Below are 25,840 nucleotides of genomic sequence, written 5' to 3' on the forward strand. Positions count from 1 at the left end.
GCCCGGTACTGTGCAGCCCCTGGCCTCTGGCGTCCTTGGACGAGGGTTTCTTCTTGCTCTTGGCCTTCCGGCAGTCAAGGGTCAGGGAGGAGGGCTCCTGACTGGGTGCCGGCTGCTCTCACTGCATTGTTTCCTTTGGGCGTCTCACCACCCTTTACTTGGGAAAGAGGCTTTCCTAGACATCTCGCGGGCTTCGAATTTGGCAGGACTCAAAAAGATGCGGCGGGATTTCTACTTGGCCTGTCAAAGCGGCGCCTGCCTACGGTCGCAGCTGGGACCTTGACCTCTGGCCGTTCTTGCCCAGTTTTAACGCCGGGCGTGTGGGCTCAGTTCGGATTTTACTCTTAACGTCAGACCACCTTAAAGGTAATTTTAGCCCACGCCTTCACACTGGGGCACTGCAGCAGGCGCACGCTGGAGGGCTCCCCGTGTGGCCCCAGGGCTCCCGTGAGGCCAACGAAGGCACCACAAGGGCCAGTGAGTCCAAGCCTGTTTATTTGGTCTCCTGTGCACTCAGGCCTGCATCACCGGCCTGGACTTCTCAGCCTGCAGCTTCACTCCGGAGCCCGCGAAGCCGGTGCCGCCCTGGGGAGGTGGGGACAAGGCCAAGGTGAAGGCAGGTCGGGCTGCAGGGCCCATTGGGGGGGGATCCTAAGCCCGCAAGGTGAGGCAGGACCCCAGCTTAGGAAGGCGGGGGTGGGGAGTGGAGGAGGCAGGGCGGGGTTGGGCATAGGGAGAGGACAGGGGGCGGGGTCCTGGGGAGGCGGGTCACCGCTCACCCGCTGCAGCACGATGATGTCCCGGTCCGTCAGCTTCTCCCCGTTCACGGGGTCTACCATGTCTTTGCGAATCAACTTCTCCACGCACTCCAGGGTGACCACGGCCCCACTTCGGTGAGAGTGAGGGTAGGAGACACCGATCAGAGAGGCCCCGCTCGGACGAGGGACAGCCACACTGCCCGACCCGGCCCGGCCCTGCAGGTCCCCAGGTCATCCTCCCCGGGCGACTCACGAGGGCCTCAGCACAGCGCAAGGCGTGGCGTTGCTCAGGCTGTCGCGGGTCACGGCGCACACGTAGCGCTCACTGCGTGTGATGAGCCCCACGCGGTCCACGGAGCTGTCCAGCGGCGTGAAGCGCACGGGTGTCAGGTCAGACATGCGCAGCGGCTTCCCAGACATGGGGCAGGTCACGGTGCGCGACTGCGCAGGACGGGGGGGGGGGGGGGTCGGTCAACAGGCCGGGCTGGGGCCAGGTGGAGGGAGGATGGGGGTCCCGGGCAGGGAAGGAGGTGCTGGGGACGCTGGGGGACTCAGGTCCTCTGTGCCAAGCAGGCACAGGGTGCTGGGGATGCTCACAGGCTTCTCCAGCTTGGTGGCCTTGGCCTCGGGGGTCAGCGACGGGATCCAGAAGCTGGGCAGTGCTTTGTCCTTGTCCTTGCCCGTGGGGCCTGCACTGGCCCCGGGGCGGGCATCATCTGCGGGAGGGAGAGGGGCCCGGATGCCGCACCCAGGGAGGCACCCGGGCCTGCAGGACCCGCGCTCCCCGGCAAGTCCGCTCCCCCTCACCTGGACCGGTCTCAGGGGCGGCCTTGGGTGTGAAGGGGTTGAGGGGCCGGCTCACGATGGCTGCCTCCTTCTCCAGGAAGCCCCGCACCTGGTCCTGTGCCGCCGCCCGCTGCAGCTCTTTCTGTTCCTCACGCCGGGCACCCCGCTGCTTCTCGTAGGCCTGTGGGCAGCGAGAAAGAAGTGGGCTCGGCACCTTCCCGTGCGTTGTGGCGTTTGAGGGTGGCTCTTCCCATTTCACAGATGGGTAAACCGAGGCCTCCACAGGGGACGGTCCTGGCAGCGGCAGTTAGTAGAGGCTGGTAACTGCCTGAGTGTGAGTCTTTTTAAGTTATTTAAAGTATATTTTGAGAGAGAGAGAGAGAGAGAGAGAGAGAGAGAGCGTGGGCGCATGCCCAAGTGGGAGAGGGAGAGAGAATCTCAAGCAGGCTGTGTACTGTCGGTGGAGTCCAACACAGGGCTCGAACCCACGACCTGAGCCACGGTCGGACGCTGAAGCGACAGGGTGTGAATCTTTAACCCGTGGATGTTGTAATCTATGGCGTGGCTCCGCTGCCTTTGCTCGTCCCTTCCCCCACTGCAGGGCACTTAGGTCATTTCCCATTTAGCTGGTTTGGGACTCTGTGGCCTCTTTGTTCCTAGGCAGCAGGGTGGTCAGCAGCTTGGCAAGGGACAGATGGCCAGAGCTTAAACCTTGCCTCTGTCACCGAGGAGCTCTGTGGCCTCCAGTAAGTGCTGTGACTCCTCTTGGCCTCAGTTTCTTCATTTGTAAAACAGGCTAACAATGGCGACCGACCGCGGAGGTTCACTGGGTTACGCGGGAGATTTTCGGCACAGAGCAAGTGCTCGATTCATGTGCCCGTGGGCCATATTATACTGATTTTACAGGGTAGGTACTGTAGCTCCTGTCCTGCCCTCGAGGCGAGCTCCAGGAGGGTTAAGAAGCAATGAACGTTCACAGAACCCTAAGTGTGCAGGTGGCACGGGTGTGTGGAGACACAGGGACACAGTGCTGGGTTCTAGGACTTCCCCGGGCCACCCAGCTGCATGAGGAGAAGATGGAGGGGAACTGGTGCTCGGGAGGACCTCTGGCATGGTCACCCTGATGAGGGAGCACCCAGGCGGCCACTAAGCCACGCAGAGGGTATAGGCACAGGGAAAGCCACTTACTCAAGACAAAAGGCTCAACAAGAATCTAACCCTTGGGGCGCCTGGGTGGCTCTGTGGGTTAAGTATCTGATTCTTTTTTTTTTTTTTTTAATGTTTATTTATTTTTGACAGAGAGAGAGAGAGAGAGAGAGAGAGACAGAGCATGAACAGGGGAGGGGCAGAGAGAGAGGGAGACACAGAATCTGAAGCAGGCTCCAGGCTCTGAGCTGTCAGCACAGAGCCCGATGCGGGGCTCGAACTCACAGGGCGTGAGATCATGACCTGAGCCGAAGTCGGACGCTCAACCGACTGAGCCACCCAGGCCGCCCCAGTATCTGACTCTTGATTTCAGCTCAGGTCATGATCTCCCAGGTTTGGGTTCATGAGTTCAAGCCCCACGTCAGGCTCTGCACTGACAGTGAGGAACCTGCTTGGGATTCTTTCTCCCTCTCTCTCTGCCCCTCCCTGCCCCCCCTGATATTTCTCTCTCTAAATAAATAAATAAATAAATAAATAAACTTTAAAAAAAGGAAAAAAATAGGGTGCCCAGGTGGCTCAGTCGGTGGAGTGTCCAACTTTGGCTCAGGTCATTATCTCACGGCTCATGGGTTTGAGCTCCGTGTCGGGCTCTGTGCTGAGCTTGAAGCCTAGAGCCTGCTTTAGATTCTGTGTCTCCCACTCTCTCTCTCTCTGCCGCTCTCCTGCCCGTGCTCAGACTCTGCCTCTCTCTCTCAAAAATACATAAACATTAAAAACAAAAACGAAAACAAAGAATCTAACCCTCAGTGTTTCTGGAGCTCTAGGAAGCCTGGCAGGAAGCAGAGGGAGATCGACCAGCTGCGCCTCAAACACGGCGATAAACGGGGCCCCTCCTACCCACAAAATGAGTTCAGCCGTGCAAAGTGGGCATGGCTCCAAGTAAATGCCTCGAGAATTCTGATCTGTGAGCATCTCCCACATCCCCTGCAGCGCCCTCTGATCTGGTCCCATCAGCCCATTTCAGAGGCAGTGCAACCGAGGCCCAGGGAGACGAGGTGACATCAGTCCATTTACCAAGTGTTCACAGAGAACCTAGGGCCACGGGGTGGGCAAAAGATCTGTTCCCTGCCCCTGGGGCCTGCCATCTAGTGGCGGGAGTGGGCACATGTCAGCCACAGGCTGAGTCACAACCATAAGTGTCGAGAGGTGGGAGGGGGCGCAGGGGCAGACCCTGGAGGCCCTGGACTAGCAGGAGGTCAGAGGAGGCGATGCCTGGGAGGAAATCTGGAGAAGGAGAAGGAGCCAACCAGGAGAAGCGGGCTGGGACGGTGCGCCAAGCAGAGGGAACAGCATAGGCAAAGGCTCAGAGAGAAAAGGAACTTAGACCAGAAGGTCAGAGAGGCTCTGTGAGCTCGGGATCAAAGCCGCCCGCCCGTGCCCCCATCCCCATCACCTTCATCTGCCGGGCGATCTCCTTCTTCTGGTGCAAAATGTACTCCAGGATCGCCTCACGCTCGTACAGGTAACCATCCGGGCTGTAAGGACAGGACGGGATGGGAAGCCATAGGCTCCCTGCCCTGGGCACGCACGAAGCGTCTTCCAGGCGGCAGGTCACGCGGTGCCTAGCACAGCTCTCTGAGTGACCACGCCATTTTCACTCTCCTGGCTTTGCCTTGTAGGGAAAATCTTGTGCAATAAAGGGCTAGCTCAGCGGGCCGCGTTCTCCAAACCCTACACGTTCCAAAGGACCCGGCCCTTGAACCAGCTCCCAGGAGGGAGCCTCTGAGCCCTTGGAATGTGCTGCCTGATAAAAGTGTCTTAGTTCACCTGGTGGGGGAGGTGGCTGGGCCATGTGGTATGAGGTTAGACCTCTGGAGGGCCTGGAGACCAAAGTCACGCCATGCCTGAGTTACCAGCCTCCAGTAAAATCCCTGGACGCTGGGGTTCCCGTGAGTGTCCCCCGGTGGGCGGCGCCCATGTCTGCCTGCTGTCACATGTCATTGTTGGGAGACTAGCGCTGTCTGTGTGACTCTATTAGGAGAGGACAACTGGAGGCTCGATCCTGGTCCCTCCTGGGCTCGGCCCCACGTGCCTTCTCCCCTTACTGACTTAATCTCCATCTTTGTACCGTAATAAGCCGTCACTGACTCTTAACCACCTTTCTGAGTTGCGAGTTCTTCCAATGAATCACTGAACCTGCAGGTGGCCTCAGGGACCCTGAGCCACAGTCTGCTCTCGTCACTATGTCTGTAAAACAGACCTGTAAAGTGAGCCCATATTTAGTCACTGGACTAAGCACCTTGTACCCATTATCTCACCGAGGCCTCTGCCAGACCACAAGGCGGGGAATGGTAAATGCTCCACACATAAGCTATTATTATGTGCCAGGCAATGATCCAAGGGCCCTACCCTCTGTTACGGATGTATTCTTTTCCACATCCCTGGGGAACACGTTAGGATCATGCCCATGTCTCAGATGAGCACACTGAGGCTCTTGAGGGGTTAAGGGGCTTGCCCAGGGCGCCCCGGCTGTGCAGGCGGTTCCCCACATCCCCAGTGCAGTTCCCCAGCTCACGTGACGACAGGGTCGTGGCAGGGCTGCAGAGAGAGGCAGCAGCAGTCAAAGTCCTTGACAGCATCCCGGCTCAGTCGAATGTTCTGGGTCCCATAGCCTGAGGCCGCTGGGGACAGACAGAGGCAGAGGGATGGAGGGACAGGAGAGGTGCCCCTTGCGAAACCCCAAGAGAAAGGCACAGAGAGAACTTGCATGTGGGGGGGGGGGGTTGGGCGGGACTCCGAGAGACAGGCAGTCAAGAGCTCAGGCTGTGTGTGTGCATTGGGGGCGGGCATAACCCTCAGGAAGGTGTCAATCCAGAGGGTAAGTGACAGACAGGCTGTCACCGAAGTAGCCAGGTAGAGAGGCTCACGCCTGACTCCCCTCAGCCCAGACTCAAGGGCCTGGCCCTCTCTGGGCCTCAGTTTCTGCCTCTGGAATATGGCTACAACAGCAGTGATTCCTTCCTCAGTGGGGAGCTGGGAGTCTCAGATGAGTTCACGCCCACAAGCGCCCACTGCAGGGGCACGGGATCGCGTGGGCTGTTACTCTTAGTGTCATGACCATCGGTCGGCGGGTGGGGTGGGGGGGAAAGAGCCATGCCCAGAAGACACAGCCGGAGGTGCAAAGTGAGATGGTGCCTTTGAGATACAACTGTGCCCCCTTCCAAACCCAGTACCTGTGTCCTTCTTCTTCTCGTGGTAGGTATAGACGGCCCCTGCCGTGCAGTTCTTGCCGTGCCGGGTCATCCTGGGGGGAGGAGGAGGGGACAGTTGCAGGGCTGTGGTGGAGGGAGGCCCCAGGGAGGACAGGCCCTCGGAGCCGACCTGCCCCTGGCCTTGCCAGATGGGAAAACAGGGGGTGGGTCAGCGGAGGACAGTCTCACATGCATCGACTGGTTAGGAAATACCCACAGACTCCAAAAAGAAGACAGCATTTTACTTTGGAAAGTGACCTACACTCTGCTTGTGGAATCATGCATCAGAAGGGGTGCACCCTGTGAGTTACTCTGAGGCGGTAGAAGGAGGGTTCTCTGAAATCCAGAGAAGTTCTGGCAGCAGATGAGGATGCGTGGGGCTCCTTACATACAGACACGGTGAAGTGAGGGGCCTCAGAGATGTTCTGTTTGGGGTTATGTATGCATGTGTGTGCTCGGTGTATGCCTACAGGCTCACTGCAGTGGAGTGCGGTTTTTGGGGGTTCACCCCCCTCTCGCCTGGGTGGGTGAAAGCACATGTAAGCAAAGGGGAAATCTGCACTATGGTCCAATTGTTTCCAAACATGATCGATTGCACCAGGATAAATTCACATTTTCTTTCTTTCTTTTTAAGTTGATTCATTTATTTTGAGAGAGAGAGAGAAAGCATGAGTCGGGAGGGGCAGAAAGACAGAATCTCAAGCAGGCTCTGCACTGTCAGCACGGAGCCCAATGCGGGGCTCGAACCCACGAACCGTGAGCTCATGACCCGAGCCGAAGTCGGACGCTTAACCGACCAAGCCACCCAGGCGCCCCTACGTTTTCAAAACAGGTGTTCTAGCGGAACTGACTGTACATGGGGCTCTGGCAAATCAACAAGAAAAAAAAACAGCCACCCTGACAGGAAAATGAGCAAAGGATGTGAAAAGGCAACTTACAGAAGCAGCTCAAAGACTAACGAGCGTATGGAGAGATAATCCAGCTCTCTTCAGGTGAAAACCACAGTGAGATAGCACTTCATACCTATCATCATCAGGCTGACAGGCGAAACTTCAAAAAGCCGGGTAAGACCAGGGCTTGGTGAGGACACATGATCGGTTTCAGGACCCTTAAGGCAATGCAGCAGGGAAAGTGGACAGGGTCAGCCTCCTGGAACACGGGCTGGTGGCACTTTAGCAAGGTAAGCATAGGTGATTCTGCACCGTGGGTGATGGGCCCCAAAGACATTCTCAGAGACACCCACAAGGAGCATGCCCAAGGATGTCCACAGCAGTGTTATTTATACCAGAGGGGAGTCAAAGGCACCTGATGTCCCTCCCTGGGAGAATGGGTGGTGACAGCCCATTCTGGAGACCACCCAGCAGTGAGATGCAATCCGCTAGATACATGCAAGGTGTCACAGGTGGATCTTAACACTGGGTATAAAAAATAAGAAAAATACTTATTACTGGGTATAAAAAATAAGAAAAAAAAAAAGTAAGGGGCACCTGGGTAGCTCAGCCAGTTGAGCATCTGATTCTTGATTTCGGATCAGGTCATGTTCCTGGGGTCGTGGGATCGAGCCCTGAGTTGGACACTGTGCTGAGGGTAGAGCCTGCTTAAGATTCTCTTTCTCTCCCCCTCTGCCCCTCTCCCCTGTTCATGTGCACACACTCTAAAATAATAAAATACATAAAATGTAAAAAATAAAACAGGATTACTACCAATCTACGTGTGTGCAAGATAGTACATTTTATTGTTTTACTCATTTTTGAGAGAGAAAGAGGGCGCATGGGAAGGGCACAGAGAAAGGGAGAGAGAGAGAATCCAAGGCAGGCTCTGCACTGTCAGCTCGGAACTTAACATGGGGTTCAAACTCACGAACCGTGAGATCATGACCTGAGCGGAAATTGAGAGTTGAATGCTTAACCACCACACTGAGCCACCCAGGTGCCCCAAGATAGTGCGTATTAAAGAATACTTACAAACAAGAGCGTGTATGTTCTGCATATCAGAGTGGTTGCCCATGTGTCGGTGGGGACTAATCGGGCTGGAGCTACAGGAGGGGGTTGTAGGCTATAGGGATCAAGGATTGGGCAAGATGACCTTCACCCTGGGCTTGAGTCCAGGGTTGTCCCCGCACTGGCTGTTGTGACCCTAGGTTGGCCATTTCCTTTCTCTGAGCCTTGGTTTAATTTGGCAAAAAGTTAATCATCCCTGGGACAACCATGGGATCTCATTGCCGAGACTGGATTTCTGTGACAGCTGAATGAGTCCTGCTCAGAGCCTGGCACATAGGCGGTGTTCAGGAAATATTCTCTCTGGCTCTCTGGTTGTGAGAAAGGTCCAGAAGGCTGGGGTGGAGCCAGGGGCGGGGGGACACAGCCAAGGACTCCCAAACTGCAAAAAGTAACTTTGTCTTTATTCCCCTCTTCTGGTCGCCTTCAGACTCTTGTCTTTCACATTCAGAACTTGAACCACAAAACTCTCTCCCTCTCCGAGCTATGGATCTCGCTCTCCCCCTACTGGCGATTTCCTCTCAGAAGCTGATTTTTGTTCTTCGGTGTATGGACATAGATCTGATGCGTGTTGACAGAGATGTATGCCCTTGTGACTGTCACCCCAGTCGAGACACAAAACATTTCACCCCAGTGGTGGCCACTGTGCTGCCTGCGACAGCTAACCTTGGTGAAACACCCCAACTTGACCCATGGCCCTCCTCCAACTTCCCCTCACCCCCAAGCTTTTGAGCAAACATCCAGCACCTGCTGTTTCCCCTCGCTCACCTGCCAGGCACTCCTCCCCCCACCCTCTGGCTTCAGCCCCAGCCCCCCCAACTGCCACTCATGAAGGTCGCATTGACCTCCTCACGGCCAAATTCCCTACTCTATTCTTAGTTGTCAACTGCCTTGACCCTCTGTGGGATTTGGCACACAGCTGCTTGTCTTGTGGCCAATGACAGGGGTTTCTACACTCTTTGGCTTCATGGCCATGGCCGGAGACATTTTCCCTCCAAGAGTAAAAGGAGCAACTACAGAGGCAACCTTTTTTTTTTTTTTAACTTGGCCAGGTGATAATGGAACAGTCCCACAGAACACTGCTAGATCCCTGACCGCACGCCAACTCTCTGTGCCCCCATCTCATTGATTGTCCAACCTCAACCACTCTCTAAAGTCTGGCCCATGGGGCGCCTGGGTGGCTCAGTCGGTTAAGCGTCCGACTTCGGCCCGGGTCACGATCTCGCGGTCCGGGAGTTCGAGCCCCGCGTCGGGCTCTGGGCTGGTGGCTCAGAGCCTGGAGCCTGCTTCCCATTCTGTCTCCCTCTCTCTCTGCCCTTCCCCCGTTCATGCTCTGTCTCTCTCTGTCTCAAAAATAAATAAACATTAAAAATAAATAAATAAATAAAGTCTGGCCCATGACCATTTTTCAGATGGGCAAAAGGATTCTTAGAAGTGAAGCCATTGCCTAGGGCAGTGGTTCTCAAAGTAAGATCCGGGGATCCTAGAGGGGTTCCTAAGATACCTTCAGGGGGTCCATAAGCTATTTCCATAATAATACTAACATGTGTTTGCCTTTGTTACTCTTGTTCCCTCACAAGTGCACAGTGGAGTTTTCCAGAGACAGCGTGACACGTGAGGATGTCATTGCTCCCACCGCAAACTGAATGTATGCTTCTGCATCCTTGGGTTTTAAAAATGTTTTAGGGGCGCCTGGCCGGCTCAGTTGGTGGAGCATGTGACTCTTAATCTCAGGGTCCTGAATTCAAGCCCCACAGTGGGTGTGGAGCCGATTTTTAAATAACGTTTTATTATGCTAAGAGAAAGGAAGCTGGCACAAAGGCCATGTATCGTAGGGTTCCACGTATAAGAAATGTCCAGAACAGGCAAATCCATGGAGACAGAAAGCAGAATGGTGGTTACCACAGGATGGGAGAAGGGGAAGTGAGGAGTGACTTTCTGGTTTCTTTTTGGGGTGCTGAAAATGTTCTAGAATGATAAGTGGTGGTGATTGCACAAAATAGTGTATATATCACTTTAAATGGATGAATTTTGTGTTATGTGAATTACTGCTCCATAAAAACCTTTTTCTTTTTCTTTTTTAACATTTATTTATTTTTGAGACAGAGAGAGACAGAGCATGAACAGGGGAGGGTCAGAGAGAGGGAGACACAGAATCCGAAACAGGCTCCAGGCTCTGAGCTGTCAGCACAGAGCCCGACGCGGGGCTCGAACTCATGGACCGCGAGATCATGACCTGAGCCGAAGTCAGCCGCTTAACCGACTGAGCCACCCAGGCACCCCAAACCTTTTTCTTTTTTAAAGTTTATTTAGACAGAGAGAGAGAAAAAGAGAGAGTGAAGAAGGGGCAGACAGAGAGGGAGAGAGAAGAATCCCAGGCAGGCTCCACACTGTCAGTACAGAGCCCGATGCGGGGCTCGAACCCATGAACCGTGAGATCATGCCCTGAGCTGAAACCAAGAGTCGGACGCTTTACCGACTGAGCCACTTAGGCGCCCATAAAAACCTTTTTTCACATCAGGTTTAATTTCTGGTACAGCAAATATGAATTGATAGAACTCACATAAACAAAAGTTCTCTGGAGTCCTGGATGACTTTTACGACACGGAGACCAAAAAGTTTAAGAGCTGCTGGCCACGGGCTAACGGGCTGGTGGGCGGCTGTGGCAGGACCCACCGCGGCTGTATGGTCTCCTCATTAGGGCCAAGTTCAAAACAGAGAACAGAACTACTGCCATCTGCTGTCGCTAGTATTTCAGAGAAATTCCAAAATCCTATCTCCTGCTTATCATCACGCCCCACTTCCGGGGGAGGAAACAGGCTCGGGCATCCCCCAGCTGGGAAGGGGAACCCAGGCAAGCAGGCTGCGGAGCCGCCCCCTTAACCACGTGACAACTGTCAGTCCTCCCAAGAGGGTGACAGTCTGAGGACACAGGCCAACCCATTCCCCCCCCCTTTTTTTTTTGTACAAAGCCTTCAAGATCTGGACTATGCTTTACTCTTTCAACACATTTCAATTCAGACGCAAAACTTTCACTGGAGATACTTGACCTCTATTTAGGTTTTGTGATTTACGGCTGCCAAGGTACATTCACATACCGCCTCTGTTCCGAACACGCTTACAAGGTTTCCGATAACTCGGTCTAGTGTTGGCGTTTCTATTTAAATGAATTAAAATGAAAGAACCGAGAAAAATTCAGTCCCTCAAGTCAAACTAGCCACTTAGTAAAGTGCTGCACGGCCTCTTGGGACTAGCAGCTAGGGCTCGAAGGGCACAGGGCACAGCGCTGCGATGGGACTTTTAAAAACCATGACCACAATACCATTAACACGCTAATGGTTCTGGCTGGCGTTCAAATTACCGACTCCCTGCCGTCTTTTTCTGCAGTTGGTTTTCTGAACTCTAAAACCCGTGGCTCTTAACCTTTTGGTGGGGTCAGAGATCCCTTTGAGAACCTAGAGAATGCCACACACCCCTCTCCCTAAAAGGTGTGTGCCAGGCCATTCCAGGGGTATGAAGGCTTCTGTGTTAAAGGAAACCAAGGAGCTAATTACACTCAAGGAAATCACAGACTTAGGACGGGGTGTAAGCAGTACCGAGAGAGTTTGCTAAAAGCAAAAGTGAGCATCTGAGATTCTCTGTTTTTTTCAAGTTTTTATTTATTTAAGTAATCTCTATGCCCAACATGGGGCTCGAACTCACAGCCCTAAGATCAAGAATCACACACCCCTCCGACTGAGCCAGCCAGGCACCCCCAGAGATTCTCTATTAATAATGGCTGATGCAGGGGCGCCTGGGTGGCTCAGTTGGTTAAGCATCTGACTTTGGCTGCGGTTAAGATCTTGCAGTTTGTGGGTTCAAGCCCCACATCGGGGTCTGTGCTGACAGCCTAGAGTCTGGAGCCCGCTTTAGATTCTGTGTCTCCCTCTCCCTCTGCCCCTCCCCTGCTTGTACTCTCTCTCTCTCAAAAATAAATAAACATTAACAAAAAATTTTAGGGGCGCCTGGGTGGCTCTGTTGGTTGAGCGTCCAACTTTAGCTCAGGTCATGATCTCATGGTTTGTGGGTTCGAGCCCCGCGTCGGGCTCTGTGCTGACCGCTCGGAGCCTGGAGCCTGCTTTGGATTCTGTGTCTCCCTCTCTCTCTCTGCCCCTCCCCTGCTCATGCTCTGTCTCTCTGTCTCTCAATAATAAATAAATATTTAAAAAAAAAAAACTTTTTTTTTTTTTTTTTTTTAAATTTAAAGGGACACCTGGGTGGCTCAGTCGGTAGAGCGTCCAACTTCAAGCTCAGGTCACAATCTCACGGTTTGTGGGCTCAAGCCCTGAGCTGGGCTCTGTGCTGACAGCGCCGAGCCTGGAGCCCGCTTTGGATTCTGTGTCTCCCTCTCTCTCTGCCCCTCCCCCACTCATGCTCTGTCTCTCTCTGTCTCTCAAAAATGAATAAACGTTAAAAAAAAAAAAGAAAAGATAAATAAAAGAAGTGGAAAATCATTTTGCATCCCCTGACGACACAGTTGACGAGGCAATGATTGCTGAGGGATGCCCTTAAGGGAAAGACTGAAGGGAACTGTATATTCGCAGGGTGCCAATACCCGTTATCGGAAAGGATAAAAATGTCACTTTACAGTGCAGGTTTGGCTCTTCCTATCTGCATCAGTCAGCTAGGGCTGCCAGAACAAAATTCCATCTACTGGAATGTGGCTTAGACAACAGACATTTATTTGTGGAGATATTTATGGTTCTGGAGGCTGGAAGTCCAAGATCACGGTGCTAGCATGGTCAGCTTCTGGTGAGGACTCTCTCTTCCTGGCTCCCGGATAGCTGGCCGCCTTCTTGCTGTGTCCTCACAGGGCAGAGAGCATGCTCTCTGGCATCTCCTCCTGTCCTAACAACACCAACCCCATGTGGTAGGACTCCACTCCCACGATCTCACGTAACCTTCATTTTGTCCATCACAGACAATCTCCGAAATAGTCATATTGCTGGCGAGGGCTTCAACATAAGGAACGTGGCAGGGATCAACCAAAAAGGGTCAGGATAGTAAAGATTTTGGACTTTGGGGCGCCTGGGTGGCTCAGTCGGTGGAGCGTCGGACTTCGGCTCAGGTCATGATCTCACGGTTCATGAGTTCGAGCCCGGGGTCGGGCTCTGGGCCGATGGCTTGAAGCCTGCTTCAGATCCTGTGTCTCCTTCTCTCTCTGCCCCTCCCCTACTCGTGCTCTTTGTCTCTCTCCAAAATAAACATTAAAAAAAAAAAAAGATTTTTGACTTCGTGGCCCATTGGGCCCCTGTCACAACTACTCAGCTCAGCTCTCCTATGGCAAGAGCAGCCATGGACACCACGGACATGAACGTGCATGGCTGTGTTCCAATAAAAGTTTCCTTGTGGACACGGACATCTGAATCACATAAATTGCCATGGGTCACAAAATATCATTTCTTTTGATTTTGTCTAATTTTTAAAAAATGTTACAACCGTTCTTAGTTTGCAGGCTGTACAAACACAAGTGGGGGTTGCAAATCATATATCCAATCAAGGAATAACATCTGGAATATACAAAAGACTTATAACTCAATAATAAAAAGATGAGTGACCCAATTTAAAAATAGGCAAGGGGTGGGGTGAGGGGGCGCCTGGCTGGCTCAGTCCGTAGAGCATGTGACTCTTGATCTCAGGGTTGTAAGTTTGAGCCCCATGTTGCGTGTAGAGCAATTACTTAAAAACCAAATCTTTAAGGGGTGCCTTGGTGGCTCAGTTGGTTAAGGGTCAGACTTCGGCTCAGGTCATGATCCTGCAGTTCGTGAGTTCCGTGCTGACAGCTCAGAGCCTGGAGCCTGCTTCGGATTCTGTGTCTCCTTCTCTCTCTGCCCCTCCCTCACTCGCACTCTGTTTCTCTATCTCTTTCTCAAAAAATAGACATTAGAAAATTATATTTTAAAAATCTTTAAAACTAAATAGGGGTGCCTGGGTGGCACAGTCGGTTGAGCATCAGACTCTTGGTTTTCGCTCAGGTCATGATCTCATGATTCATGAGATCGAGCCCCACAGACAGCATAGAGCCTGCCTGGGATTCTGTCTCTCCCCCTCCTCCGTTCATGGGTGCACTCTCTCTAAATAAATAAATAAAACTTTACTTTTTATTTTATTATTTTTTTTAATGTTTATTTTTTGAGAGGAGGGGAGAGGGGCAGAGAGAGAGGAAGACACACAATCTGAAGCAGGCTCCATGCTCTGAGCCATCAGCACAGAGCCCGATGAGGGGCTCGAACCCACAGACTGCAAGATCATGACCTGAGCTGAAGTCTGACGCGCCTAACCGACTGGACCACCCAGGCGCCCTAATAAAACCTTAAGTAATGCGATAAAAACCACAGTGAGATACCAGTTCAAACCCACTAGGAGGATGACAACCGAAAAGTCAGATCATAACAAGTGTCGAGAAACTGGAACCCTTACACACTGAGTGGGAATGGAGGCTGGGGCAGCCACTGTGGAAAAGTCTGGCAGTTTCTCAAAAGCCTAAAGGTAGAGTTACCATTTGATTCAGCAATGCTGCTTCCGACAGAAATGAAAACACGTCCACACAAAAATTCTCACAAATATTCTCAGCAGCGTTATCACAGAATCTGAAGCAGGTTCCAGGCTCCGAGCGGTCAGCAGAGAGTCCGACAGGGGGCCTGAACTCACAAACCCCAAGATCATGACCTGAGCCAAAGTCGGATGCTCAACCGACTGAGCCACCCAAGCGCCCCATAGGCGATAGGGATTCTTACATTATTCTCTGTGAGTTTGAACATTTTCACAATAAAACATTAAAGTAAAACCCTTCGAAGCCCAAGTTCACACCGACTCAACAGCACCATCGGGATGAGAACCCAGGTCGGCCTGACCCCAGACCTCCCCAGAGGAAAAGGTTAAAGCCTCCACCAACTCTGAGAAGGAAGGAGTTGTCAAAAAAAAAAAAAAAAAAAAATGCAGAGAAGACAGCGGCGGGCGACTGCACAATCTCCTCCGCCCTCCCGGTCACAGATGGGAAACTGAGGCCAGGAAAGGGGGTCCTTCTTCCTCAAGTCCCACTCCTTAGACCCTCCCAAGAGTCCCAGTCTCCTCCTTCCCCTGGGACCCCCGGCCCATAGCCCTCTACGGTGGAATACCAACACTTAAGAAGTGCCGGGTGGAGGCCTGGCTACCTCCCGGGGATGCCGGGAGATGTAGTTCAGCTTCAGACACGGGGCGCCTGGAGTCGTCTATTAATGATTGACAGGGAGTCGGGAATTCGAAACCCCGTCCCTGTCTCCCTCAGGACCCCAGAAGTCTAGCCCGCGGGAAAGCGATCGCAGCAACACGATCCACCCCACCCCCTGGAACTCACCTCACAAACGACTCCTCGACCCTCGGTCGCTTCTTCAACTGTGCCCCTACACCGGAAAGGAGGGCTGTTTTCCCCTCAGCGCTACGCCCACTTCCGCCCGGAAAAAGGACCGGAAGTAGAGCTGCCCCTAGTTGCCGAGATACTCTTCCGACTTGGTAAGTCCTCCCTTCTCCTCTCGCTCCCTCCGGAAACCTGAGTAGTTACTCGAAGGTTCCGGTTGGTGCCGCTGGCACGAGTATAGAGCACGCTTAGTATACACTAGGCATTTCCCAGGGCGGACGATTTACTGGTTATGTCCAGGCTTTGCGTCTCTGCAAGTCTGAATTGAAGGATTAACCACTTCCTCTAGAGATCGGGAAGCTCACTTCCCCAAGTATATTAGCCACTTTTCTTGATGCGTGTTGAGAGGCAATTGAGAAGGGACAACTCCCCTGTCTCCAATTTATAAGGAGAGCAAGTGAGAAATCGGAAGTCAAAGTCCTTCAAATCACCTCAGAAAACGGGAATTTACTACAGCATCCACCTACCCCCAGGGACCAAGGCATACATTTCCCACCAGTTTCTAGACATCTAGGCATCTGGACACCTAGACATTTATTTCCCTAGCTCACCCAGGCAAGCTTCCATCCCAGGGGACAAACAAGGGAAGAGGTGCATATCCAATCCCCTAAGTGCCTCCACGGTGTCGGTGTCGGGAACCCTGGCGTCCCTACAAGGCTCTGGACCTTAGGCCCTTCATCCTAAGGTCCCTTTAAATACTTTGTCCCTTACCTGAGTCCCGCCCAGGACAGGTAATCACAAACCCCGCCCCTCTGCCAGAAACCGGGATCCGTCTGATTACAGGGAGAGGGGCACCCCTCCTTTCACTCCCCTCCCCTCTCCCCTCTCCCCCATTCACAGCTGGACTTAGCTGGCCTGGCCCAGGAAGCCCCAATTAAAGAAGAGGGGACAGTCGCTCACAGGTCTGGGCAGGTAAGTGAATGTCCCCTGGAGGCAGAGCCTGGCTTGGAGACCCTGGTCCCCCAGTTCTCTGCCCCTCTGGGACTCAGAAGCTTGGGTCTCCCAGTCCCAGGTGTCCAGGACCCCCACTCCCTTTGCCCCCCCTGGACCCAAGAATATACTGTTTGCCTCTCCTGTTCTGGTCTCTCCTGTAATCTTTGATCTCTGTGGGTGGATGTGGTAATGAGCACAGGGAGAGGCAAGTATAGGTGGAAACTACCTGGAAGAAAGGAATCTTGATCACCAACAGACATGTTTAAGAGCACCTACTATGTGCCAAAATTCATGCTGGGCGCTGCAGACCTGGTAGAGAAAAAGATAAGCTCCCTGCTCCAGTCTCTGGAGGCACACACAGCTTTCACTCAAATCCTGCTTCTGAATCTTGCAAATTGCACGACTTTGGGCAATTCTTTTATCTCCCCGTGCCTCAGTTTCCTCATCTGTAAAACGGGGATAAGAACAGCACTTCTGTGAAAACTAAATGGAGTTGATATAGGTAAACTACCTTGAACTACCTGGCCCAGGATACAGCCTAGGTAAGCGTCTGCTATTATTATTACAAATCATTACAATTTGTGGACCATAGAGTCCAGTCAGGGTGACCTGGCCCCATTCCCTAGGGGCTGAGGCACCTGATGTCTCCACCACGCCCCGTTTCAGGTGTTCGTAAAATATGAGGGGCTCCCCCTCTCTGCTGCTTCTGTACCTGGGATTGACCACCTGCTTGGACACCTCGCCCAGTGGGGACCAAGACCCAGGTGAGTGTCTGGGGGAAGAGCCCGTGTCCAGGCGCAGACTCCGCCTTCCCCTGACTCAGGAACCCTTGCCTCTAGTCCCCTCCTCCCTGAGCACTCCATAGCTCCCCATCCCCTGAGGTTGAGATTCTTCCATGTCCCCAGTCCCGGGAGCCCCCCATTTCTCTATGTTTCATGTTCTTTGGGTGCAGAAGTCTTCCTGGACTCCCCAGAAGCCCAGAGCTTTCTAAGAAGCCGTAGCCGGATTCCACGAGCCAATCACTGGGACCTGGAGCTTCTCACACCAGGGAACCTGGAACGGGAGTGTCGTGAGGAGCGGTGTTCCTGGGAGGAGGCACGGGAGTATTTTGAGGACAACACTCTGACGGTGAGAGCCCCTCTCCCCAGGCCCTGGGATGTCCTGGCCCCCAACTCCCTCTACCCTGGGTCTCAGAAGTCGGGGCTCAGGCAGGTTGGGGGGATGGACTCTCCCAGCTGATATGCTGTCTTTCCACCTGCTCTATTCTTACCCCTTCAAGGAGCGCTTTTGGGAGAGCTACATCTACAATGGCAAAGGAGGTGAGTGGGGTGTGGGGGGGGACCCCTCTTGTTCTGTGCAGCTAAGGCAGCCCCCTTCCCGTGGAGGTCCGAACCCACACCCCCTGCCCCAAATGTGCCTCCTGCAAATTCCATGCTCCCTGAGTTCCTGGAGGTAGTTATCAAAAGAGTCCCCTCCTTTGAGACTAGAGCCCCTGCCTGAGGAACCTACCACACTTATCTGGAGGAGGCCTCCTGTCCTTAGGAAGGAGGAAGTGCGGGTGGAGAGAGGGGTGACAGCCCAGGGGCCTGTCAGGCTTCAGGCTCAGAGGTGCTAACCTCTTTGGAGTGCAGAGCCCCGGCCCCTTTTGCAGCTTGGTTGCTAGGGGGACTGCTCCCTAGCAACAGGGCCTGGCCAAGGCAGGCCGGGCATTGGAAGCCTGTGCATCCTCACCTGCCCAGTCCGCCCACCCCCAACCCTTCCTGTGAGTTCTAAGGCCCCACCATGGCTGCAGTCTTGTTGCTAAGGGGGGACTGCTCCTTAGCAACGAGGCCGGGCCAGGCCGGACCAAGGAAGCCTGCAGCACTCACTACCTGGCTGGCTTCCCCTCCCCCACGGGCCCATCCCAGCCTTGGCCTGGTTACTAAGGAGGCCTCCCTAGCAACCACACCTAGCCAGGCTCAGGACCCAAGGCCCACTGCCCAGGGAGGAACCCCCTCCCGGTACCAGATGCCCCACCCCTCCCCGTGGCCTGGTTGCTAGGGTGGATGCCCCTTAGCAACAAGCCCTGGGTCTGCTGGAGTCCTCACACTGGAGCCTGGTTGCTAGGGGAGGTAACTACCTCGCTGCTGGCCTAGTGAGGCCCAGTGGCTTCTTGAATCCACCTGACACATATCAGAATCTGGAGGGCCTGCCTTCTGGGCGCAGCTCTTCACTAAGGGGGCTAAAAGCCACCAGGGATTCACTGTTTGAGGAAAGCTCCCAACCCAGTGCTACAGGAAGTCTCCCCAGCAGCAAGACAGAGGAGGGCCTCACAGACCTTTGGAGTTCTCCCTGTGTGCCTGTTTCTCCTCAGAAGCATGGCCTTGGATTGCTAAAGGCCTAGGGTCCTAGCCAAGGGTCCCCCCGAGTTCTAGACACCCAATGATCTGTTGCTGGGGGGAGGTCCCTAAATTCCCCCATTGATAAATGGATTTTTCATAGCCTGGTAAATTCAGAAGCCTTCCCGTGGATTCTCTTCTTCCTTCAGAGTTGAGGTCTCGTCCCTCAGTGGCCTGGTTGGTAAAGGGACTGCGTTCCAGAGGGGAAGTGTTGTTAGATAAAACACAGGACACCCCCACCCCATCAGTTAAATTTGAATTTTAAACACACAAGAATAGGGACGCCTGGGTTGCTCAGTCGGTTAAGGGGTTAAGACACCCAACTGGACTCTTGATTTCAGCTCAGGTCATGATCTCACAGTTCGTGCGATCAAGTCCCGTGTCAGGCTCTGCCCTGACAGTTCCGAGCCTGCTTGGGATTCTCGCTGTCCCTCTCTCTCTACCCCTCCCCTGTTCATGCTTTCTCTCTCTCTCAAAATAAATAAATAAACATTAAAAAATGCTCATGAATAAATTTTTTAGTCTAAGTATGTTCTTTTTAAAATTTTTTATTAAAAAATTTTTAAATGTTTTTTATTTTTGAGAGAAAGAGCGTGAGCAGGGGAGGGGCAGAGAGAGAGGGAGACACAGAATCCGAAGCAGGCTCCAGGGTCTGAGCTGTTAGCACAGAGCCTGACATGGGGCTTGAACCCATAAACCATGAGATCATGAACTGAGCCAAAATCAAACGCTCAAACGACTGAGCCACCCAGACGCCCCTTTTTAAAAACAATTTTTAAGTTTATTTATTTTGAGAGAGAGAGCGAGTGTGGGGTGTGTGGGGGGGTGGACAGAGAGAAGAGAGAGAGAATTTCAAGCAGGCTACACTCTGTCAGCGTGGAGCCAGAGTTGGGACTTGAACTGACGAACTGTGAGATCATGACCTGACCCTAAATCAAGAGTCAGATGTTTAAGTGACCGAGCCACCCAGGCACCCCTAGTGTCCTAAATATTACATGGGACATAGTCATACTAAAAAAATTATTCATTGTATATCTAAAATTAGTATTTAATAGGGTATCATACATTATTATTTGCTAAATCGGGCAATGGTCAGTGTGGGGGCAGCTGAGCTCCCTACCCAGATGGATTTTGTTTAGGAGGGACTCAAGCCACACTGTGTCCAGGGAGGGGCCTCTGTCACCACGGGGATACAGCTACCATATTTTCCAGTCCTGGATGAAGTTATCGTAGACCCTTTATGTGTTTGATCCCAATGAATTTCACAGCCTGTGGGGGAGGAGTTATTCCCATTTTACAGGGCAGCAGATGGAGGCTTATAGAAATGAGTACGTTCAGTTGCCTGGAGTCACATACCTAGGAAGTGGCCCCAGTTCTGCTTTGCTTCTTGGCCTGTACTCCTCCCTCTGTGGGAAGGCATTGGGTTGTTGAGGTGGGTGACAGCCCCTGACATGGTGCCACCCCCCCCCTCCCCTTCCCCACTGCAGGGCGTGGACGTGTGGATGTAGCAGGCCTGGCTGTGGGGCTGACATCGGGCATCCTGCTCATTGTCCTGGCCAGCTTGGGAGCCTTTTGGTATCTGCACTGCCGACGACGGGGTAGAGGCCAGCAGCCCTGTCCCCAAGAGTAAGGGGGATTCAGAGAGAAGGGGTTTGAGGGCTGGAAAGCAGGGGGAGGAGAGGAAGGAGGAGACGGGTCAAGGATTGGGGCAGGTGGGCACCAGAGGAAAGGTCTGAGAAGACTATCACATGGAAAGTCAGTCTGTGAGCTTGCATATGTCCAGTTGCGTGTCTGTCTGTCTGACAATATCCTCAGTAGCTGGCACACAGTAGGAGCTCATTCAGTATCTGCTGCGTGTCTTCATGGTACCGTATTTATGTGTGACTATCACTCTGTGTGTATTGTGTCTGGCGAGGCTGTTAGCGGTAAGGTCTCTGGGTGTCTGCAGCATGTCAGTTTCCGTGGTGACAGGCTGTCACACATGTTTGTGTGTGCCTTATGAGTTGTCTAGGCATGTGTTTCTCAGTGGCAGGGTCTAAAAAGGTGCTTGAGTGTCAGTCTTGGAAGTATAGTGGGTCTGGGGGTTTTTAGGAAGAGTTTATTATAAGAGGGGCACTGGGAGATTTGTGACTGGGTGTATCTCTGTGTTATGTCTGTATCAGTGTGTGTCTGCCTACCTCTCTGCAGGGCTGTTTTTTTCTCCATGACTCTCCCTGTGTCTGGAACACATGTATGTCTGTGAATGAGTATGTCTCAGCAGTTGATGTCTGTCTGCCTGTGTTCATCCGCCTCTCGTTCTGAGGTGCTCTTCTGTGTGGCGGGTCAGGTTCAAGGTGACCCTCATTTCCTCTGGTCTTTCTCCCTTCCACCCTCAGAGTCTCTGTGTCCCTAGGTCTTCCCTCCTCCTCCCAAATCTCTCTATCCTGTAGGTCTCTCCTGCTAACAGTGTACTTTCTGTCCCCAGGGCTGAGCTCATTAACCCCCTGAGTCCCCTGGGCAATGTAGGCCCCCCGACGCCCCTGCCTCCACCGCCACCCCCAGGTCTCCCCACCTACGAGCAGGCGCTGGCGGCCTCTGGGGTGCACGACGCACCTCCGCCCCCCTACACCAGGTACTGGGCTGGGCTTCTACCCGGGGGTGGGGCTCAGAGGGGAGGATGCTGCGAGAGGAGGGGCGTGGGCTCAGGGGCGGGACTTGGAATTTTGAGCTTATTATCCGGGGCGAGGCTTGGAGCGCGGGGGCGGGGTCCTATGCAATTGTCTGGGGGCGTGGCCCAGCGTTGTCGGTGTGGAGCCTTACAGGAGGGTGGGTCTTGTACCCAGAGGGTCCGCGATTGGCTGAGACGCCCGCGGGCGGGTCGGAGTGGTCTTAGTTGAGGGGGGAAAAACAGCCGGGTCTTTGACTCCCCATTGTGCCCCTCCCCATGCAGCCTCAGGAGGCCTCGCTGAAGAGCTGTTTCAGAGCTGGTGTTCCCCAGATTCACAGCGGATTCCAGAGCCCCCAGGCCTCTTAAACCACGTAGCTGAGCTTGAGGAGTGGTGGGAGTAGTGGTCGTCCGGCCCGAGGCCTACCCTGGCACACGTGTTTCCGCCAAGTACGGATACACGCGTATCCCCGGCCAACGTGTTCCCTCGTCCCGGGTTACTCGCGGGCCCCCACGCTCTCCTGACGGTGGGGGTACCCGGCAGCCCCGCCCCCCGGGGGTAGGCTTGCGTGGAAACTCGGACCCCGGCGCGTGGGCCCGGTGTACCGACTCGCGTGAGTGAGCAGGTGTGACAAGGCCATCGCCCTCCAGTGCTACGGGCCACACACACGCGCATGTTTTCGTGTGCTCTCCTTGCACACGGGCGCTCTGCAATCCAGGGAAAGGGTGGGGGGCATATTTGCAAGTGTGCTCTTTGGGGTCAGGCTCGCATTGCACCGGGAGACTGGAGTTGTGCTTCTCTCGTAAATTACAATGCTTTTGTAAAAGAGACAAAAAGTGAACGCAAAAAATAAAAAATAAAAATCAAACTGAATTGCATTCCCGGGTGCGTCTGCGCGCGGCGGAGTTGGCTTTCTGTACAAACGCTGCGCCCTACACCCCCAGGCCGTGCTAGCGCTCTGTATCTTTCTCTCTCTCTCTCGCTCTCTTTTTTTTTTTTTTTTGCATTTGCACGGGATTGTGGGAGGAAGCGGAGCGCAGCCAGACACCCCGCCGCCCGCCCCCCCTTCCCCTCCCCCCTCCCCCAGCCGCCTTGTGCAAAGATGGCTGCACCGTGAGCGCAGAGGAGGAGGAGGCGGCGGCGGCGGCGGCGAGAGAGCGAGCACCCAGCGCCCGCACCCACCCCGGGGCCGCCCGGGACGCCCCCTCCTGAGCGCGCTCCCTCCCTTCTCTCTTGCAAGCGCCGGGGCAAAGGCGGAGACAGCGGGGTCCCTCCTACCCCCCTTTCCCTCCAGGGGGAACCCCCCTTCCCCCCTCCTTGGCTCGGCGGCTGCACCCCCTCCCTTGCCCGCCCCTCCGCCCCTGCCCCCTCCCTCCCCAGCCCGGGGCCTTCCCGGGCCTTCGGCGGCTGCAAAGAAAAAAAGAGAGAGAGAGAGAGAGAGGGGAAAAAAAAAAAGCAGCAGCGGAGGGAGCGGCGGCGGAGGAGAGCGCGCGCGCGCCCCCTCCCTCCCTCCCTCCCTCCCCCTCCCCCCAATTTCCACCGCGGCCAATTCATGGACAGGAACTACCCCAGCGCCGGCTTCGGGGACCCGCTCGGCGCCGGGGCGGGATGGAGTTACGAGAGGTCAGCGAAAGCTAGGTAAGGAGCTGAGGGTGGCCTGGAGGAAGGGGCCAAGGGGTGGGGGCCCAGCCCGACCGGGCCTGGCCCGCCTGGCGAAGCGTGCATCGCAAACTCCCCTCCGGCTTGCAAGGGAGCGGCCTTCCTCGGTTTGCAACAACGCCGCCGCCCCAGTTTGCAAATTGCAAACTCCGCCAAAGCCAGCTCCGGCATGCAAAGGGAGAGATGCAGCGGGAAAATGGGGGTGCAAAACAATTTCGGACGGAAAGGCCCTGGGAAGGTGGGAGGGACTGGCGAAGCAAGGCCTGGATTTCCCCCCATCCTTGGATTCCCGGCTTGCTGATCCCTCCTCCTTGCATCCCGGGCTCTGCTCTTGCATAGGTGGGATGGAAAGGAGAATTAGAACGCAGACCTGGGGGGAGCCCCCCCTCCCGTCCTATTGTTCCGGGACTGCGCGAGGCCGCGCCACTCGGGCCCCCCCCCCCCCGAAATTCCGCGCGCAGAGTGGGCACGGGGCCCCGCCCCCTTCCCAAGCTGGGGTTCTGTGTGTGTGTGGGGGGGGTCCTGGAATCTGAGACACGCCCCCTTGGGCTCCCCCACCCCCAAAGGCAGAGAATCCTAGTGGATGGCGAGGAGCGGAGTATTTGACCTCTTGAGTCCCAGCCGTGAATTGGGGCCGTTGCATGGGAAGATTCAGATATTTTCCTGGTGTGTGGTTGTGTGCGTGAGCGTGGGCCCTGTTGGTGCTTAGTTGGCACCCTGCTCACCTGCGAATCAGCCCCCTTCCTGCTGTTTATGTCCTGCCTTCACTCTTCACCTGTCCCCAACCCCCCCACCTCCTGGGTTTCCCAGCATGGCTGGGCATGACCCCACATGTGTTAGGATTTTCCATTTGGGACTTCTCGCTCTGTATATTTCCTTCCCCACGGGTGAGCTGGATAGTCGTTTGCACATACACACCTGGCTTTGCAAGGGCCCATGCATTTGAACCTCAACCCTGCGGGATGGACGTTGTTCATGTTCACACTTGTACCTGGTACTTTCCCCTAGTCCTATCCCCTCCCCACCCCCCATCCCAGCCTTTTGGGGAACAATCTACCTCCTGCTCCTGACTCGGGACCCTATATGAGGTTCAGGGCCATGTGTTCCCACGTGTCTGCATTAGAGTGGGCGTCCGTGTGCACCCCTCAGGTGGGCCCCGGGGCCTTGTGTCGTCCAGGGGATAGTGGGCTCGGTAGGAAGTCCATGCCTTTTGAATTTTCAACTTGGGGCACTTCCCTCTGACTCTTCACCCTCTTCTGTTTGCCTCGTCGTTGTGCATGTCTGTTTGTAAACGTGAGACTATCTGGGCTCTATTTATTGGGGCTTGAGTGGGGAATGTTTCATGGCTCTTTTCATTGGGTACCCCGGTTCCCTTGGTCTTCTTTCCTTTAGGGCCCAAGGTTCCTTAGGGATAACCCCCAGTCAGCTGTAAGATTCCTCCCACACCCCGGGGGATTTGCTGAGTTCCATTCTCCTAGGGTAGCTGCAGAGGACACCCTAACATCTCTCCCTTCCCCCCAGCTTGGTCTATGGCAGCTCCAGGACCTCGCACCCCGAGACCGACATCTTACACCGCCAGGCCTACGCGGCCCCCCACCCACTGCAAAGCTATGCCACCAACCACCACCCAGCAGGTACGGCCCCCGTCCCGCCCCGCCTGGGCTGGCCCTCCCTCCCAGGCAGCTGGTTGGCTGCTGAAAGTTCCACCCCTCCTAATTGGCCGTGCCCTGCGTCCTGGCCCGCCCCTTGCTGCCTCTCCTCTGATTGGTTGCCTCTGAGGCTGCTGGTCCCTGCTCAATTTCACGCTGGATTCGTCCACCCTTGTCTCTGGCCCCGCCTCTTTCGCTCCAATTGGCCCCGTCCCCTCAGCCCCCAAATCCCACCTTCTCTTCCAGGCTTTTCCTCCTGTCTATCCCACCCCAATCCTTTCCCTCTAGGTTTGCCCATCCTCTTGGCTCCTTGGCGCTCTGAATTCGTTCTTCCTGATTCCTTTTCTTTCTGATTGGCTCTAAGTCTTTGGACCTCCCTTTTTTTTCCTTGGGTCTGCCCACCACCTTATTCTTTTCCCTGTAGTCCTACCTCTAATGATTCTGATTGGTTTTCTTCTTCCTGGGTGGACCTGCAAGTAGATTACATTATCCAATTTGATCCTTAACTTTCCTGGTTGGCTCCTTCCCTTGTCTCCTCCTTATTTTTTTTTTTGTTTTTTGTTTTTTTTCTGGATCCTCCCACTTGAACTCAATCCCTTTAGACCTGCCCTCTTCCTACTAAGTGGCTCCAGTCATCCCATCTTTTCCCCGTCCTTGCTAGAATTGCCCAAATCCTTTTGTGTCTCCCTCCCCCTTCCACCAAGAACTCTGTCCTGTTGTGCCCACTTCCTTTGATTCTGGGTTTTTCTACTCTTTTGTTTACCTTTCCTCTCCTGGGCTCCCTGCCCTTACGATTGGACTACACTCCATCCTGCTTATTGCTTTCTTTTTTCCCCTTTGTTATCCTCTGCCCTGTCTCCTCAGCTTGGCTGTGTCCGCTTTATCCCCTTGGAATCTATCTCTTTACATTTTCCAACCCTTTTCCCTGACCTGACTTGCTTTTGGCCTCTTCCTTTTCCCTTTCAACTTGGCCTTATACCCCACTTTGCTGACTCTAACCCCCTTGTCCTTGGCCAGGCCTCTCTGGACTCTTCGACACTGGCCTCCACCACGCGGGCTCAGCAGGGCCCGACGCCTCCGTCATGAACCTCATCTCGGCCCTGGAGTCCCGGGGCCCCCAGCCTGGCCCCTCTGCCTCCTCTCTCCTCTCCCAGTTCCGCAGTCCTTCCTGGCAAACAGGTAAGCCCAGCGCCGACCCAGGAG

General features: G+C 54.4%; 3 protein-coding genes across 6 annotated transcripts in view; 2 read left to right on the top strand and 1 right to left on the bottom strand.

Moving 5' to 3' along the window:
• Positions 1-478: 478 nt before the first annotated feature.
• Positions 479-15,409, bottom strand: NOSIP (nitric oxide synthase interacting protein). 2 transcript variants are annotated; one of them, XM_027038118.2, is made up of 9 exons: positions 15,314-15,409; positions 5,924-5,994; positions 5,266-5,371; positions 4,144-4,225; positions 1,566-1,725; positions 1,356-1,474; positions 1,012-1,199; positions 780-888; positions 479-585 (listed from the first exon to the last, which is right to left on the bottom strand). In XM_027038118.2, exons 2-9 carry the CDS (start codon positions 5,991-5,993, stop codon positions 514-516), a joined length of 906 nt encoding a protein of 301 aa, XP_026893919.1. In that variant the 5' UTR covers position 5,994; positions 15,314-15,409; the 3' UTR covers positions 479-513. The 2 variants fall into 2 exon arrangements, with proteins under 2 accessions (XP_026893919.1, XP_026893920.1); XM_027038119.2 differs by lacking the exon at positions 15,314-15,409 and adding an exon at positions 6,965-7,022.
• A 687-nt stretch (positions 15,410-16,096) lies between these two features.
• PRRG2 (proline rich and Gla domain 2) lies at positions 16,097-22,207 on the top strand. Of its 2 annotated transcripts, XM_027038121.2 has the most exons (8): positions 16,099-16,285; positions 16,744-16,848; positions 16,973-17,070; positions 17,259-17,434; positions 17,586-17,625; positions 20,172-20,310; positions 21,149-21,295; positions 21,614-22,207. In XM_027038121.2, exons 3-8 carry the CDS (start codon positions 16,986-16,988, stop codon positions 21,630-21,632), a joined length of 606 nt encoding a protein of 201 aa, XP_026893922.1. In that variant the 5' UTR covers positions 16,099-16,285; positions 16,744-16,848; positions 16,973-16,985; the 3' UTR covers positions 21,633-22,207. The 2 variants fall into 2 exon arrangements, with proteins under 2 accessions (XP_026893924.1, XP_026893922.1); XM_027038123.2 differs by lacking the exon at positions 16,744-16,848 and having other exon boundaries at positions 16,097-16,285.
• Positions 22,208-22,400: 193 nt separating this feature from the next.
• PRR12 (proline rich 12) overlaps positions 22,401-25,840 on the top strand; it is a 32,823-nt gene continuing 29,383 nt past the window's right edge. For both annotated transcript variants that reach the window (XM_027038117.2, XM_053210798.1), the window contains exons 1-3: positions 22,401-22,967; positions 24,510-24,622; positions 25,655-25,816. In XM_027038117.2, coding sequence (XP_026893918.1) covers positions 22,882-22,967; positions 24,510-24,622; positions 25,655-25,816 — 361 coding nt within the window. In that variant the 5' untranslated portion in view covers positions 22,401-22,881. The remainder of the gene's footprint in view (positions 22,968-24,509; positions 24,623-25,654; positions 25,817-25,840) is intronic.

The sequence above is a fragment of the Acinonyx jubatus genome, chromosome E2, assembly GCF_027475565.1.
Source record: "Acinonyx jubatus isolate Ajub_Pintada_27869175 chromosome E2, VMU_Ajub_asm_v1.0, whole genome shotgun sequence".
NCBI lineage: Eukaryota > Metazoa > Chordata > Mammalia > Carnivora > Felidae > Acinonyx > Acinonyx jubatus.